We start from the raw sequence: 18057 nt of genomic DNA, 5'->3' as shown, positions 1-18057 counted from the left end.
CATATTACAAAGAGAAAACAGAGAACCGTGTCTGAGCAGCAACATATGTGACGCCCGTGCCCGAGCTGTGCGTGCACAACGTTGACACCATCGGGTACTCCGGTGCATGACATCGGCACAATCGGGCCACGGTGAGTAACCTGGTTCCAGTAAGTCACACTGCACAACAGGCGAGTTAGGCGAACATTCATCGGCACACTTGTGGCTCCATGCGAAGGGAGTCTGATGCATAATGTGGCTGATGTCATGGTGATCCGTTTGTTTGTCAAACCTCTGAGTTATATAAAAGACAAACTGTGACAATGGTAACCAATCTCAGGTTATGCGCCTCTTCAGTTTCCACCTACTCCTCATCATCAGCCAGTCGTTCGTGCATCCAAGCAGTTATGGCTTGTGCTTAAAATAGGCCTCCACTGCTCAGAGAAAAAGAAGAAGAAGAAAAAATAACCTTGTCAGCCTCAGTAATTTTGAAACAAAGGTTAAGCATCACTAGTTGTTTACCTGCGTAATCCTGCGGCAGCATCGGTTGGTTGATCACAGTCTGAAATGCAGCGATCCAGTTCTCCTGATCCTCTTGAGTCTCACAGGCAAAAAGGAACTTTCTGTCCGGGGTAACTATCGTGATTCCAAACGGCCAGTGGTTTCCCTGAACGGAGGCAGGGAGGCCAGGAAGAACAGTGTAGCTGTTTTCTTTACTGCCAATGAAAACCTCACCTCGTGCATAGGCGTCCTGAAAGCACAGCGTGGATGGAGCATGTTTCACTTTTCTCAGAACTCCTCATTTTTATTTTTTAATTATTATGTCAGCCAAGTACGTAATAAAATCATCGGTGTTTATATGTCAAAACGACTGCACAGATTTTGAAGAAATTTTCACCACAGATACATAATTAGGTCATGGAAGACTCCATTAAATTTTGGAGGTGATCCGGATCCGGATTCTGGATCAAGTGTCACTTTATATAGGCTCTGAAGGATTACTTATTGTCACTTTAAAAATAAGTCACTATGACACAAAATCACAGTTACTTAAACTCTACAATTAATCTTCAGTCTGCATGCCTACCGAAATGTAGCAGGCTGTCCATGCAGATCGGACCAGCTATGACGCGTTACACCACTACAGTTTGCTTTAGCTAGGCTTGATAACTTCAAGATAGGTGGGTGTGTCTGGGCTTCATTCATCCAGGTCATACCAGTCTTGCCCACGTCCCACCCCTTTACCCATTCATGGGTTGCCAGTAGTGCGACCCAAGATGTCAGGTATTGCCAAGATGGCAACATTTGAAGATCAACTCTGCTCTTCAGAAAACCTGTGAGTGATGTCACAGAGGTTTTGTGCATGAGCCTCTCATCAATTTTGACCTAATCGGTACCACTTAAGGGGACTAAATGACACTTACAATCTAGCCTCAGTGTACCATGGCCTAATGTAAGATAGCCATCCCAAGGTGGTAGCTATAGCCAGGTCACACAGTGACAAAGGTCAATTTCAGTTTGTACAGGGGTCAAAAGTTAAACTTGCTCCAAATTTAATAAAAAAATATGCAAATTATTGGTTGAAATAAAAGGATTAATATATGGAATAGTTTTGACCATGTTGAATGCTTAGTCTCCAAAGTAACGGTCAAATAAAATGGACATTATATTCTATGACATATGTGACCCTCTAATGTGATAACTAAGCATGACAAATTGTGAAAACGTTTCCTTTTTAAAACCCAATTAACTCATCTGCATCACTTCTTACCAAAACTGGAACAACTTTTGTCCCCTGCACAAACTGAAAATGATTTTTGTCACAATTTTTGTTGTTTTTAGACCATAACTCTACAGAATTCAGTCATAGATAGTCCAAATGACACCTTTTTGGAATTGTTATGATCGGGCAAATAATGCAATATATTTCTTAATTTGATGGAGCGTTTTTATATTTTGACCCCTATGTAATTCTTGACTTTGACTCCTGGGTGATTCTTAGACTACGGGCACTTTTATGTCCCTTGATCATATTTTATGAAAAAAAGAAAAAAGGGGAAATTTCACACTTTTATAGTTATCTTTACAATGAAAGTGTTTTAAGAAATTTGTCCTAGTAGTCTATGATGACTTTTTCACCTTTTTCAGCATCATTATATGCAAATATTGCCATTTTGTGCTTGTCCCACACCCAGACGTATGATCTTCAATGATGAAAATGAATAGTAAAAAAACATTTCTAATGTTTTAAAAATATCTCTGAATAAAATATCAGTAAAATAATCAAAATATAATTGGGGTATTCAATGTCATACAACTGTTGTGATTTTTTTAAACGAAATGTAGTTGTCCCACACTATTGCCGTAATTTCCACCACGACAATAATGTCCCTTTAAAAGGTTTGTATGAAAAATTGTTTGGGTAGTTTCTATGGAGATAAACAGTGACATCAGAGCACATGTATATAGCGCCAAATCACAACAAACAGTTGCCCCAAGGCGCTTTATATTGTAAGGCAATGGTGTGGTGGAAATTACATTTACAAGGCCAATAGTGCCCGTAGTTAAAGAATCACTCTCCTACCTGGCTATATCTACCACCGCGGGATGGCTAGCATACTTTTTTTTTTGTAGGCCATGGTACACTACAAGTGTTGTTCTGTCCCTTTAACTAGTACCAAAAACCCACTTGGCACATGGATTAGTTTGTCCAGTATTATTATTCACATTTTTTGTTTCTATGTTTATTATTTTTGCTGGAACTGGAGTTTGTAATTTTGGACAGTATAAATAAAATGTGATTCACTGGAAGTGAATTTGTATATGGTATATGGTATAACGTGTGGCTATTTTACCAATGGCTCTTTGAAGTACATGAGCCTTCTCTCATCCATCGTGAACCATCTCTTCTTGAAGCCCTCTGTGTGCTGTGAAGGAAAAAAAATGAAAGAAAAACCTGGTAAAAGTGCCCAAACACACACGATGCTTTCAGCCTTTTCTCAAAAGAGAAAAAGTATGTTACCTTTGGACCTGTTTTCTCCATGTAACCCTCCTTTATGTAGTTCCTCGTTAGTTTGGGCACCAGCTGAACAAAGAGCAAACTCTCACACATGTACTCTCACATGCATCTCTGTGTGTGTTTGTGTGTGTGTGTGTACTGTGCAAACTCACTTCAGTGAGAGGAGCACCAGGAAAGGCCACCTGTAGATAGTGAAACCTGGCTGCTCGGATGGCGTTGAACCAGTCCACCATTTCCTACAGGACAGCAGATCAGGACGTTGAGTGACTCAACACACAATCCAAACTTGATTTTACAGAAATACACTAATTATTTATAATGTGTCCCAATCATTTTTTTTCTCCCACTGCGTCTATTTCGGGAATCAAAAAGCTTCCCTTCTTCTCGGCCACTCCTAACTACATGCCATTGCTTATTGACATACAACAAATAAAACTGTTTGCTCTGTTCTCTCTTATCTCACTGAATCTCTCACTCAGTGTCACTGGTTCGACCTGCCTTTCCATGCCAAGTCTCTATCAAATAAATAAATAAATATAACTTTACAAAAAACATATTGTTCTCAAGCCCTAACACATTGTGGATTGCAAATGCAAAAAAAAAAAAAAAACCATTAAACTATGGCACTTTATTTTTCAAATGCAAAATATACCAGTCACACAAACCACAACATATTGTATAATATACTAGCCAATTACCTGCCCCAGGGTGAGTTTGATTCAGAAACAGATAAGAAAACTTAAGCTTCACCAACAAATCTATCACCTCCCACCTATCCCGGATTCCAGAGGACTGATAGGGCACATCTAAAGCTGCCTCTAGAAGAGACAGCTGCTACTGCTACTACTACTACTACTACTACTACTACTACTACTACTACTACTTGCAAAAATGAAGAGGTAAAAAGTTCAAAATAAAAAGAAGAGAATACAAAAATATGGCACCAATCTTTTAGCACACTTAGTCTTACACACCTCTCTGCAGCTTCTCTCCCCCTGCCATCCCCTCATTACCCCATCCCCGTAGAGACGGTGCCTGCTCCCAGACCACCAATAACCAGTAAAAATCTATTTAAGCATAAAAATTCAAAAAGAAAAAAATAATATAGCACCTTCAACTGCACCACAGACTAAAACAGTTAAATGTTGTCTATTAAACATTAGATCTCTCTCTTCTAAGTCCCTGTTAGTAAATGATATAATAATTGATCAACATATTGATTTATTCTGCCTTACAGAAACCTGGTTACAGCAGGATGAATATGTTAGTTTAAATGAGTCAACACCCCCGAGTCACACTAACTGCCAGAATGCTCGTAGCACGGGCCGAGGTGGAGGATTAGCAGCAATCTTCCACTCCAGCTTATTAATTAATCAAAAACCCAGACAGAGCTTTAATTCATTTGAAAGCTTGACTCTTAGTCTTGTCCATCCAAATTGGAAGTCCCAAAAACCAGTTTTATTTGTTGTTATCTATCGTCCACCTGGTCGTTACTGTGAGTTTCTCTGTGAATTTTCGGACCTTTTGTCTGACTTAGTGCTTAGCTCAGATAACATAATTATAGTGGGAGATTTTAACATCCACACAGATGCTGAGAATGACAGTCTCAACACTGCATTTAATCTATTGTTAGACTCGATTGGCTTTGCTCAAAATGTAAATGAGTCCACCCACCACTTTAATCATACCTTAGATCTTGTTCTGACTTATGGTATGGAAATTGAAGACTTAACAGTATTCCCTGAAAACCCCCTTCTGTCTGATCATTTCTTAATAACATTTACATTTACTCTGATGGACTACCCAGCAGTGGGGAATAAGTTTCATTACAGTAGAAGTCTTTCTGAAAGTGCTGTAACTAGGTTTAAGGATATGATTCCTTCTTTATGTTCTCCAATGCCATATACCAACACAGTGCAGAGTAGCTACCTAAACTCTGTGAGTGAGATAGATTATCTCGTCAATAGTTTTACATCCTCATTGAGGACAACTTTGGATGCTGTAGCTCCTCTGAAAAAGAGAGCCTTAAATCAGAAGTGCCTGACTCCGTGGTATAATTCACAAACTCGCAGCTTAAAGCAGATAACCCGTAAGTTGGAGAGGAAATGGCGTCTCACTAATTTAGAAAATCTTCACTGAGCCTGGAAAAAGAGTCTGTTGCTCTATAAAAAAGCCCTCCGTAAAGCTAGGACATCTTACTACTCATCACTATTGAAGAAAATAAGAACAACCCCAGGTTTCTTTTCAGCACTGTAGCCAGGCTGACAAAGAGTCAGAGCTCTATTGAGCCGAGTATTCCTTTAACTTTAACTAGTAATGACTTTATGACTTTCATTGCTAATAAAATTTTAACTATTAGAGAAAAAAAATACTCATAACCATCCCAAAGACATATTGTTATCTTTGGCTGCTTTCAGTGATGCCAGTATTTGGTTAGACTCTTTCTCTCCAATTGTTCTGTCTGAGTTATTTTCATTAGTTACTTCCTCCAAACCATCAACATGTCTATTAGACCCCATTCCTACCAGGCTGCTCAAGGAAGCCCTACCATTAATTAATGCTTTGATCTTAAATATGATCAATCTATCTTTATTAGTTGGCTATGTACCACAGGCTTTTAAGGTGGCAGTAATTAAACCATTACTTAAAAAGCCATCACTTGACCCAGCTATCTTAGCTAATTATAGGCCAATCTCCGACCTTCCTTTTCTCTCAAAAATTTTTGAAAGGGTAGTTGTAAAACAGCTAACTGATCATCTGCAGAGGAATGGTCTATTTGAAGAGTTTCAGTCAGGTTTTAGAATTCATCATAGTACAGAAACAGCATTAGTGAAGGTTACAAATCATCTTCTTTTGGCCTCAGACAGTGGACTCATCTCTGTGCTTGTCCTGTTAGACCTCAGTGCTGCTTTTGATACTGTTGACCATAAAATTTTATTACAGAGATTAGAGCATGCCATAGGTATTAAAGGCACTGCGCTGCGGTGGTTTGAATCATATTTATCTAATAGATTACAATTTGTTCATGTAAATGGGGAATCTTCTTCACAGACTAAGGTTAATTATGGAGTTCCACAAGGTTCTGTGCTAGGACCAATTTTATTCACTTTATACATGCTTCCCTTAGGCAGTATTATTAGACAGCATTGCTTAAATTTTCATTGTTACGCAGATGACACCCAGCTTTATCTATCCATGACGCCAGAGGACACACACTAATTAGCTAAACTGCAGGATTTTCTTACAGACATAAAGACATGGATGACCTCTAATTTCCTGCTTTTAAACTCAGATAAAACTGAAGTTATTGTACTTGGCCCCACAAATCTTACAAACATGGTGTCTAACCAGATCCTTACTCTGGATGGCATTACCCTGACCTCTAGTAATACTGTGAGAAATCTTGGAATCATTTTTGATCAGGATATGTCCTTCAATGTGCATATTAAGCAAATATGTAGGACTGCTTTTTTGCATTTGCACAATATTTCTAAAATTAGAAAGGTCTTGTCTCAGAGTGATGCTGAAAAACTAATTCATGCATTTATTTCCTCTAGGCTGGACTATTGTAATTAATTATTATCAGGTTGTCCTAAAAGTTCCCTGAAAAGCCTTCAGTTAATTCAAAATGCTGCAGCTAGAGTACTGACGGGGACTAGAAGGAGAGAGCATATTTCACCCATATTGGCCTCTCTTCATTGGCTTCCTGTTAATTCTAGAATAGAATTTAAAATTCTTCTTCTTACTTATAAGGTTTTGAATAATCAGGTCCCATCTTATCTTAGGGACCTCATAGTACCATATCACCCCAATAGAGCGCTTCGCTCTCAGGCTGCAGGCTTACTTGTAGTTCCTAGGGTTTTTAAGAGTAGAATGGGAGGCAAAGCCTTCAGCTTTCAGGCTCCTCTCCTGTGGAACCAGCTCCCAATTCAGATCAGGGAGACAGACACCCTCTCTACTTTTAAGATTAGGCTTAAAACTTTCCTTTTTGCTAAAGCTTATAGTTAGGGCTGGATCAGGTGACCCTGAACCATCCCTTAGTTATGCTGCTATAGACGTAGACTGCTGGGGGTTCCCATGATGCACTGAGTGTTTCTTTCTCTTTTTGCTCTGTATGCACCACTCTGCATTTAATCATTAGTGATTGATCTCTGCTGTCTTGCACAGCATGTCTTTTTCCTGGTTCTCTCCCTCAGCCCCAACCAGTCCCAGCAGAAGACTGCCCCTCCCTGAGCCTGGTTCTGCTGGAGGTTTCTTCCTGTTAAAAGGGAGTTTTTCCTTCCCACTGTCGCCAAGTGCTTGCTCACAGGGGGTCGTTTTGACTGTTGGGGTTTTTCCGTAACTATTGTATGCCTTTGCCTTACAATATAAAGTGCCTTGGGGCAACTGTTTGTTGTGATTTGGCGCTATATAAATAAAATTGATTTGATTTGATTTGACACTTGCCAATGCAGCACAACGACTACTCTTACTTCTACTATTAAAGTGCTCAATATCCTAAGTCACTCGCCATATGTCAAAGTATATGTGTGCCAAGTTTGGCTCAATTCCAAGGTGCCGCTTAAACAGGAGAGCGACATACTTACACTCACACACACACACACACACACACACACACACACACACACACACACACACACACACACACACACACACACACACACACACACACACAGTTGTCTCTTAGTATATAGATACGTGTCTTATCAGTACAAAAAAACTGTATTTGCAACCCACAGGGTGTCACCACAGGCATTTGTACAAATTTTATTATTTATTTATTTATTGCCATCTGTACAGTTTTGGCAAGATATTGGTTCCATCCAACGCCTCCACTCCAAACACAGTTCAGATGCTTTGGAATCAGTTATCACATGCCTGAAAGCCACTTACATGTAGAACCATGTCTCCTGAATACATACTGTATTTGTAGCCACACCAGGGGCGGTTTTAGTGATTTGAGGGATCTCCTTCATGGAGGACGTGGGGGTTGACACAGTGGTCCAAACAAGGAAATTGTATTGGTCTATAAATCGGTTCAACACACGGCAGAGTCAGTTGTAACGTGTTACTTCTGTCCTGTTTGTGTGCAGTGGGGGCTACAGGGGCTGCATGGAGAACTGTAGTAAAAGGGATTTATTAATCAATCATCCTGCATACATGATAAGATTTTTATGGAGGCAGCAGATGAACACAGCGGATTCTGGAGCTTTGCCCTTGGCCCACGATTCATGTTCATCATTATGGTAAGACACCAGACCTGTTTTTAACCTCTATGTTGTTGAATGAATTGAAGACTGTATTATCCAAGTAGTTTTAGTAATATTAGTAGAAATGTTTTAATAGTTGTGTCAGTGAGGTGACTTCCGTGTCTTGTGCTTTGGTGATGTTTGTGATCACACAACATGCTGTTGACCACAGCTGGGCGGTGGTAGAGACCACCTCTGCAAGTCAGGAAAGAATGCTGACACTAGTCAAACCAACTGGACTGAGGGGATGTAACATGCTCATGCTCTGGCATGGTCCAGAGGGCCTCGTGAAAGTACACCGTAACTTCCTGCATCATAAGGTGAATTCAACTGGCACAATTATAACTTAAAGCAAATTCATTTATTTCTATTTCAGATTATCATTTCTTTTGCAGCCTGGCTCTCATCCATTGACTGCATCCATTGGCTCCATTTGTTTAAAGTGTCAAGAAAAGAAGATGCAAGATTTTTTTTTAAGAAAGGTTTAGTAAACCTGCTCATGAGCCATATGAACTGCTTGCATTTCTCCGCATTCCATACCATGATGCATGTATGTCTGCAACTCCCCTTGGATTGGTACAATGCAGGTTACTCCCCCAGCCGAGGCCAGTACCTATTTACAGCTGAGACTTAAGTGTCTTGTACAAGGACACAGAGAAGTGGCATGGGTGTGATTCAAATCAAAGTCTACATAGTTGCAGGCCAGCTCCTAATCCACTCAGCTTTGGATACATCTTAATAGACATCGGGACAAATTCATTAAAAAATGCAATAAATCTACTTGAGAAGAACAAAACCCTCAAAATGAGTGATTGTTGTGGTTAATTTGTTGATACAAATCTCAGAAATGGTTAAGATGTTTCTACAACTTACAGACATGTAATTGCAAACTATGTCCATGAGGGGGAGCACAAGCACCATTTCTTGGAACTAAAGTATTGAGGCGTTGCACCTCACCTTTCCATCGCTGTGGTAAACAAAGATGTTTCTCGTGCTGTTGTCCTTCAAATAGGTGATCTGGAGGCCATGAGATGTGCCAATTTTTGTTGGCTGGAACGTGGCATTCACCGTGGAGATCTTCATTATCGCTTTGGGCTCTCGACCCTGCAGTGGAAAGAAAAGAAAAGTAACTCCACCCTCATGACCTGTACATCTCAATCCTCGTGGGAATTGGAAGGTGCTGAAAATGATCACAGATCAGTAATGAGCGGAAGCAGGAACAAATTAAACACTGTGACCTTGAAATATTGGCAATATGAAATTGCAAAATAAATACTGATGCTGTACTTAAATTGACAGCAATCTCCAAATTTCAGCAGCATTTCTAATTTAAAGTGTTGAGATCCACAGCTGGAACACAAAGTTAGAATGTGAAAAAAGGTCAAATTACTCACATCATGTTTGTTGAAGTATTTCAGAGCGCCCTCACGTTCGGACAGAATGAATTTCCGACTCAGGTATTGCTCGTTGTCACGACCTCGCTTCCATAGAAATCCCTCTCTGTAGCCTGCCAGGAGGAGACACAGCAATGACAAGCAAACGTACTGAAACGTGCACGACTGTGTGCCTTGTTTCTATAACCGTCCTCATCCTGAGCAGCTCTGGTTGTAGTACGCTGAAATAATTCACCACCAGCTCGTGGAATCTAACTGTCACTGTTGCCCACATGTGAAGACATTTGAATTAAAACATTGTCTTACATGTGTCATTTTTTTCCCTTCCTATTCTACTATTCTGTTCTTTTATTTATTTACATATACATATGTAATATCAATAAATTACACACAAAGGAGCACAACAACAAAGAAAGACCAGGGAGTATAAACATAGACTTGGCTTTTGTGGTATAGAATATCATGCGAAGGCTTATTCTGCAACAACTGCCAAAGATCTAACAAACCAGACACATAGGATATAAACCCAAGTCACAATGACCAACGGTGGCCTCCATGTATACCAAAATGTCTCACACACACACACACACACACACACACATGCACATGAGTGCTCTGACAGTGTTGGCTCTGTTGCAGTCATGTTCTTGACACTGGTCTCTGTCCAAATTCAATGTGTCCAACAGAAACAGAACTGCAGGAACAAAGGAAGCTTCACTGCCCTGTGCACTCACAGCCAACACATGTGTACATGCACAGACAAGCAATGTCACAATAAAAATAAATCCTATATAGGTCCAGAGGCCAGTCGGTGCCAGTTGATGTCTGTAGCGTGAATTGGATAACTGAATGGGACTGCAGTCCATCACAGATTACTTCCCCAGCCAAGCCGTGGACCCATTTGCATCAGAGCGAATGGAAGCAATGCAGAAGAAGACATGTACGTAGTGTGACTGGGATTCAAACCCGGGTCTACAGACTGGTAGCCCAGCTGCTATTTCACTGAGCGACATAGCAGACAGTGTCATATACTGCAGTAGAACTAGATTTTCATACCAAGGCAGCCATGTGTCATTAAACGTCGGCATGGTAAATGGACTGCATTTACACAGCGCTTTTCCATCTGCATCAGACGCTCAAAGCGCTTTACAGATAATGCCTCACATTCACCCCGATGTGAGGGTGCACCCATACAAGGTACTCACTACACATCGGGAGCAATAGGGGATTAAAGACCTTGCCCAAGGGCCCTTAGTGATTTGCCAGTCAGGCTGGGATTTTAACTGAGGATCTTCTGGTCTCAAGCCCAACACCTTAACCACTAGACCATCACCTCCACATCTATGGCAAGATCCAAAACTGACTCAAGTGTGTAGGAAGTGCCTTCAGCAGTTCACCACCGTGTTTTTAACAACACAGATCTTCGACCCGACACAAAAAACCTTGTCTACATAGCTGTTGTCATGCCAACCCTACTGTACGGATCTGAGACCTGGACCACCTGAAGACCCTCGAGCGATGCCACCAACGTTGCCTGAGGAGTATCCTCTCCATCATGCAGGAAGACTACTATACCAACATCAACATCCAGGCTGTAGCCAAGTTAAAGAGCACAGAGTGTGTCATCATCAAGAACAAGCTATTGTGGGTGGGTCACGACATAAGGGTGTCCAGCAGTTGACTTCCCAAGCAAAACTTCTACTTCCAGGTGAGTGAAGAAATCTATCTAGACAAGGGAAGAACTAGAGACATTCATCATGAAATGCCCCGCGCGCAGTATTATTTTCCATGCAAAGTGCAGTAATATGTACTTGTATGGGGTGGGTATTTGGTTGAACCTTATGTGTTTGATGTAAACTGGGATATACAATGAAAAAATTGGAGATTGGCATAATATTTATTTAGAGGATGTGACAAACAGTGACCATAAAAAGTCAGTCACGGTCGCCAGCCTTCAAAAGAAATTCCAACCACTGGTGACCTTGAAACGTAGGTCAAGGTCACCGGCCTTCGAACTCATGCGAAGTACTCCTCCAAGGCATGTACCCACCAAATATGAAGTTTTTGTGAGCAATAGGTGCCGCGCTACTTTGCGGCGAAAGATTTGAGAGTTGTGACCATTGGTAACCTTGAAAAATAGGTCAAGGTCACCGGCCTTCAAACCCATGCGAAATACTCCTCCAAGGCATGTACCCACCAAATATAAAGTTTTTGCGAGCAATAGGTGCCAGCTACGTAGCGGTGAACAAACTGCGGCCGGACAGACGGATGGACGGACAGACGAACTGACGGAAGGACGGACAACCACCGCGCGGAGCATAAAAAACACTACAAGGACCTCCTGAAGCACAATCTCAGGAACTGCTCCACTGACTGGAAGACCTGGGAAGAACACGTAGTAGACTGAGCCAGCTAGTGAGCAATGATCCACATGGGAGTAGATCATCAGACCCAGGGATATGTGTGAAACTTAACACCATTATTACAGCGCAGGCAACAAGCAGCAATTTGTTAATAATCACCAGCCTTGAATTACGCCCTGCCTTGTTTAGGCACAGTGTCTGAGCACGGTTTGAAAAAAAAATGCCCGAGCTTTTAATCAAGGAAATATGGTACCACTTTCCTCGAATCGGCGAGTGTCAGTGCTGTACCTCTGTTACTGTGCACGTCCAGACTGCTCTGTCCGGTACATGTGAGGGCTTTTTAATGAAAATACATTGCGTTCGGACAGGATGTTTTGTCCAATGAGAGCAAAAATCCGTTATATACATTGTTTATTACATGGAAAACCATACAAAAACATTGGGACTTTTGTTTTTGTATGGTGAGTGCGAATATCCGGTTTATACAATGGCGATTTAGCTAGTTTTACTGTATTTAAATCATCAAGTCATATCATCAATTATTTGCACATTTGTAACACTGAAAAAACATAATTTTTCACTTTATTTTACATTCTGTTTAAAAGAAAAATGTTATTCTTTCAAGGTGAATGTAATGCATGGATCAGGTAGGCAGTTGTTCGTGTTATAACCAAGAAAAAACACAGGTTCTCATGAAAAACTCATCACAACAGAACTGCAAGAACTTATACATAAATGTCATTTGACCGCAGCTGATCCGTGCTGCAAAAATATCAGCATCACCAAACACCTCTGTCCAGGGACCTCATGACTCCAGAAGCTCTTCCCAGATGTCTCTCAAGCTCAAATGGCGGGGACCCAGAGACATGAACACCACTGCTGACAAAAATGAGTCTCTGTACAAATTCAGCATGTTCAGCACACTTTCAACACTTGGATCACACTTTTGTTTTGAACCTTGACCCTCAAACCTTGACTGCTGAAAAATTCTAACTTAAGTCAACTCACTTCTTACCATACATAACCCAGTATATCTGCCAAGGTTCATCAATATCAGATTAGGTGTTCTGAGGACATCTTGCTAACTGTACAGAGAGACTAAAGTGACCACAAGAACGTCCAACTCCGGTGAAGTGGCCAACAAAAAGCTGAACATTGCTCATGATCATCATAGAAATTGAAATAAAATTAATAAACTTCAATATGCCTCACTTGTTCAGCCCTGCTTTTACAACTGTCTTGTGATTTCTTGAGCAGGAACAAATTCACTGTGGCAACAGCCACTAAAGTCCAAAAAACAAAACTCTGAGCTGATTAATGTTCTCCTCAAGAATTCATGAGTGGCAAAGGTCAACTTGTCCACAACGGCCGATCCACTGGAGCAAAAAGAGAGAAGTCATTCACGACAACAAGAGCACATCACAGCTTCAAAATATTTGGAAATGCTGAGCAAGTTGTGGTCAAAAAAGTCTTTGTTCCGGGGTGACTGTGATTGTTGTTGTTGTTTTCAACCAGACCACTAGCTTCTCCCAGCCATGTAGCCCAGCATTGTACGAGTCTTATTAGGCACAAAAGACTATTTTTTTCCTCTCTGTCACTAACAACCACATGCGGCTGAACCTCTGCAGAGGAAAATACAAGAAGCCATTGATGCAGAAAGACAGCGCACATTTTTAGTCATGAGACACACTGAGTCTGCCATTTCCATGATGTCACATTTTAAATGAATTTTTGAAAATTCATTCAATGTTAAAGATAGGGATTGTTACAATTTTAAAATTGCCTATCAGGATATGAATCTTCAGTTAAAAAAAAAAAATGAAAATTGTAATAAATATATGAAAAATTGTGGGCTCCAGGCTCTTCACAATCAAACAAACAAACAAACAAAAAACAGGGGCAAAAACATAACCTCCTCCAACTTCGTTGGTGGAGGTAAAAATGCATCATTCTGTTTTTAACGTTTTAAAATCATAACTGGAAAACAAGCATAATTTTTAAAGCTAAATCAAGAAAACAAAACCATGGAAGTACTGAATTCTCTCCTATCAGAATTTTTTTCTTCCCCTGATCGGCAAGACCACAATGAAGAAAAATAATTTGTCGATTCTTCCCAAATCTTGTAGCTGTTATGTCCTCACTTGAGCCTTACTTTATTCAATTCTATTTATAGCACTGTGTTATGTATTTTATTACTATTTATTGTAATTGCTGCATTTTATTCATGATCGCATTTTAATGTGTACAGCACTTTGGTCAATCCTGGTTGTTTTAAAGGTGTTCTATAAATAAAGTTTGAGTTGAGTTACAAAGAATTTGTTTGCGATCTTTTCTGGAGTGTAAAAACACAGATCAGTTTGATGCTGCAGCCTTGCGGAGCTCAGTAACGAGCGTCAGGAGGTTCTGCATGAAGCACAACCTACACAAATGATAAATCATTGATAAAAACAGTTGCGGATTACTTTAAGTCAATATACAAATAATGAATGTTTATGAGTTCAATGGTACAAATATTCATGAGGTGAAAGATGAAATGTTCCATTCAACGAGATGAAGCCAAGTTGAATGGTATGTTCCAGTTTTCACTGCATTAAATATTCGTTCCACTGAAAGAATGTAAAAACATTCATTATTTGTTTGATATAACGGCTAAAATAGATCTTTGCCATTTGATATAATATTAATTTGTAAACAACAGAAAAGGGACTTACGTTTTGGTGTTCGTCACTGGTGCTTTGTAGCCCAGTCTCATGTTTTTGTTTTTTTCGTCCTCCCGTCAGGAAATGATTCAAATTTTCGTGAGAGGATTTTTTTTTAACTCACTATAACTAACCCTACTCCTACCCCCCCTCCCAACCCTAACTTTAACCATAATCTAACCCTACTCCTTCCCCTAACCCTAATCATAACCACCTCCAACCCCTCCGCTGCACTTTTATGTGCAGCCATCACGTAATGAATTAGAATGAATTTTTGCTGCCGTGACAAAAATTTGGCACTTTATGTGACAATATGACAAACCAATAGATTAATGTATATTTCATGCTGCTGATTCACAACAATCCGTGAGACTGGGTTGTGCTTTGACATCAACAGTCCAACACAAACTTTAAATAGGAGTCCAAAATTGTTCTCAGTCAACTTGGAAAAATGGTTAATAATTCTGACGATGTAGTCCGTGATGACGTGTACTGACTTCGTGTTATTCCCCCCCCCCCCCCCCCCCCAAAAAGACTTTGTGTACTTCCTCAGTCCAGCGAAAAATCACGTCGGATTTGTCCAGCTTTTCATCCTAACAGCTCTTCATGCCTCCAGACGGCTTACAGCGTAGTGCATTTGTTTTGTATGTGTGCGTGTTTGAAGAAATAGCTTGTTCAAATCATCTGTCAGCAAAAACAAACCCCATCATGTTTAGCTAAGCGCCGCCTCCACGAGAATGTGAGTGGCCGTGGTTCGCAGTGTGCAATGATACAATACATATGGAACCAAATTTGCATGGTAAATGCAATGCAACACAAATGGGATGAATAATCCATGTCACGTGACATACAAAGCAAATGACAGATTTCAACTGTTGTTATTTTATAAATGTCATTAATGCATTCTTTGCCATAGCTCTTCTGAATAGTTCATCATTGGCAACATAAAAACTATCACAACAGAATTCCACCTTAATCTTCACAAAGCTAGGTTTGTCCCGGAACACTTCCTGTTTACTTGCACGAGTCTTTCAAAATAAGGAAACATTTCAACATAAACTGTGATTCCACTACCAGCACACACTGATGATGTCACGACAGGTAAGACGCAGACGAGAAAAACATCATGAAAACTCACTATTTTTTCCTTTTTACGATGTGTTGGGGTCATTAAATTAATTTATTTTAGGGTTGGCAATGGGTAGCACAGTGGCTTAGTGGTTTTCACTAATGCCTCACAGCAAGAAGATCATGGGTTCGCTTCCTGTCCTTTCTGTGTGGAGTTTGCATGTTCTCCCCTTCTCTGTGTGGGTTTGCTCCAGGCACTCCGGTTTCTTCCCACAGTCAAAAACATGCTTATTTAGAGTCTGCGCCTTTCTCTGCCACTGATCAAGGCAGCATCTCTACATCTGAATTTGGTCCCCGGTGCTGGACTGTGGCTGCCCACTGCTCCTAGTGGTTGGATTGTGTCTAACTGCAATTAGGATGGTTTAAATGCAGCGGACAAATTGTGTTGTATATATGTACGTACAATGACAATAAAGGCACTTTACTTTACTTATAAACCTTAATAACAAATTATTTAATTTTGGGTGGGCATTTAACCAACTTTCTTCAAAAAAGGGGTTGCGCTGATGCTTGGCCCTGGGCTCTCCGAAGGCACGGATACGGAAAATAGATCCGTGTCATTTGATATTTTTTGCTTAAAATTACAGAGGTGTTTCTTCTCAAAGCATGAAGCAGAGAATACCAGGACATAGATCAGCCCAGTCTCACGTTTTTTTTTTTCGTCCTCCCGTCACGAAATGAGTCAAATTTTCATGACAGGGTTTTTTTAACTCACTATTCCTAACCCTACTCCTACCCCCAACCCTAGCCTTAACCATAACCTAATCCTACTCCTTCCCCCCACCCTAACCATAACCACCCTGACCCCCCTGCTTCACTTTTAATTTTGTACAGCTATCATGGAATGAATTAGAATGAATTTGTGCTGCCGTGACGAAAATGAGGCACTTTTCGTTACAATATCACGAACCAATAGATTAATGTATATTTCGTGCTGCTGACTCACGACTCGCCATGAGACCAGGTTGTCTGGGGACACACCACTGAGTTGAGTGAGTACCATTGTATTTAGAGGGCTGTGTGAAAGCACACATCTGGTTTCTTCAGTCCAGTGAAAAACTGCACCAGGCTCTTCAACACACAGCTCCACAGCGATTCAACAGCTGCTAAATATGTCTCCTCAGACACTGCAGCTACTGGATTTACCTTCCTCGTACCATGGACACATTTTTCCGAAACACAAATGGAGGCATTCACTAGAGCGAAACATTCATTCATTCTTTCATCTTCTACCGCTTGGTCCAATTAAGGGTCACGGGGGGCTGGAGCCTATCCCAGCAGTCATAGAGCGCGAGGCGGGGTACACCCAGGACATGACGCCAGTCTGTCGCAGGGCCACAAACAGACAAACAGACACCCACACACACACCTACGGACAATTTAAAGATCCCAATCCACCTAACCCGCATGTCAAGGTCAAGGTCAAATTTATTGTGCCATTAGGGAAATTTGTCTTAGGCGTTGCACTACATTATTGCTTCACAGGGCAGAGAACAATTTACAAAAGGACACTAATCACATAAAAACACAAGAATTAAAATCTTAGACTAAAATCAGGAAATACATTATAATGACAACACAGAGACATTCAACTATTTAAAGTGCTGAGAAAAGTGCCAGATGCTAAAGTGCTGAAGTTTATTGCACGTCATTCTATTGCACTAGTTACTTGCATTGTTTAGCCGTTTCATAGAGATGGAACAAATGATAATTTAAGATGATTTGTTTTACACTTTGGTATACGAAATCTTCTTCCTGAAGGGAGAAGTTCATACTCTGAGGACAGTGAGTGAGTGGAGTCTGAGCAGATTATTGTTGCCTGCGTCATAACTGACTGGTTATACAGCTTCTTAATGGACTCATATTTTTTCATACCAATTATTTTCATTGCTGTTTAGTGCATGTTAGACAACCTATTTTTAAGTTGAACTGTAAGGTTACCAAACCAGGCAGTGATTCCATATCTAATTAGGCTGTCTACGATAGCTTTGTAAAAGATAAGCATGATCTGATTGCTAACACCATAAAGCCTCAGTCGTCTCAGAAAATACATTCTTTGCTGCAGTTTGTTGCACAAATTATCAATGTGTGATTTCCAGTTTAGCAAATTATCGATATGGACCCTGAGATATTTATATGTTGCCACCTGATTTATAGTTTGGTCTGAAATGACTACTGGCTTGTGTGTTGTCACTTGCCTTGGGTCAAAAACTATCTCTTGTGTTT

The 18057-nt window shown here is 40.5% G+C and overlaps 1 protein-coding gene across 1 annotated transcript in view; it reads right to left on the bottom strand.

Annotated features, from left to right (window-relative positions):
• Window positions 1–315: 315 nt before the first annotated feature.
• Window positions 316–18057, bottom strand: part of LOC117527467 (arf-GAP with dual PH domain-containing protein 1-like) — a 58289-nt gene continuing 40547 nt past the window's right edge. Inside the window, exons 5-11 of the mRNA XM_034189824.1 lie at window positions 9642–9754; window positions 9205–9351; window positions 3151–3234; window positions 3002–3064; window positions 2835–2906; window positions 502–730; window positions 316–413 (exon numbers count right to left, since the gene is read on the bottom strand). Coding sequence (XP_034045715.1) covers window positions 385–413; window positions 502–730; window positions 2835–2906; window positions 3002–3064; window positions 3151–3234; window positions 9205–9351; window positions 9642–9754 — 737 coding nt within the window. The 3' untranslated portion in view covers window positions 316–384. The remainder of the gene's footprint in view (window positions 414–501; window positions 731–2834; window positions 2907–3001; window positions 3065–3150; window positions 3235–9204; window positions 9352–9641; window positions 9755–18057) is intronic.

The sequence above is a fragment of the Thalassophryne amazonica genome, chromosome 16 (assembly GCF_902500255.1).
Source record: "Thalassophryne amazonica chromosome 16, fThaAma1.1, whole genome shotgun sequence".
Taxonomy (NCBI): Eukaryota; Metazoa; Chordata; class Actinopteri; order Batrachoidiformes; family Batrachoididae; genus Thalassophryne; species Thalassophryne amazonica.
Note: the sequence above shows the minus strand (reverse complement) of the source record. Positions and strands in the feature narration are given on the sequence as shown.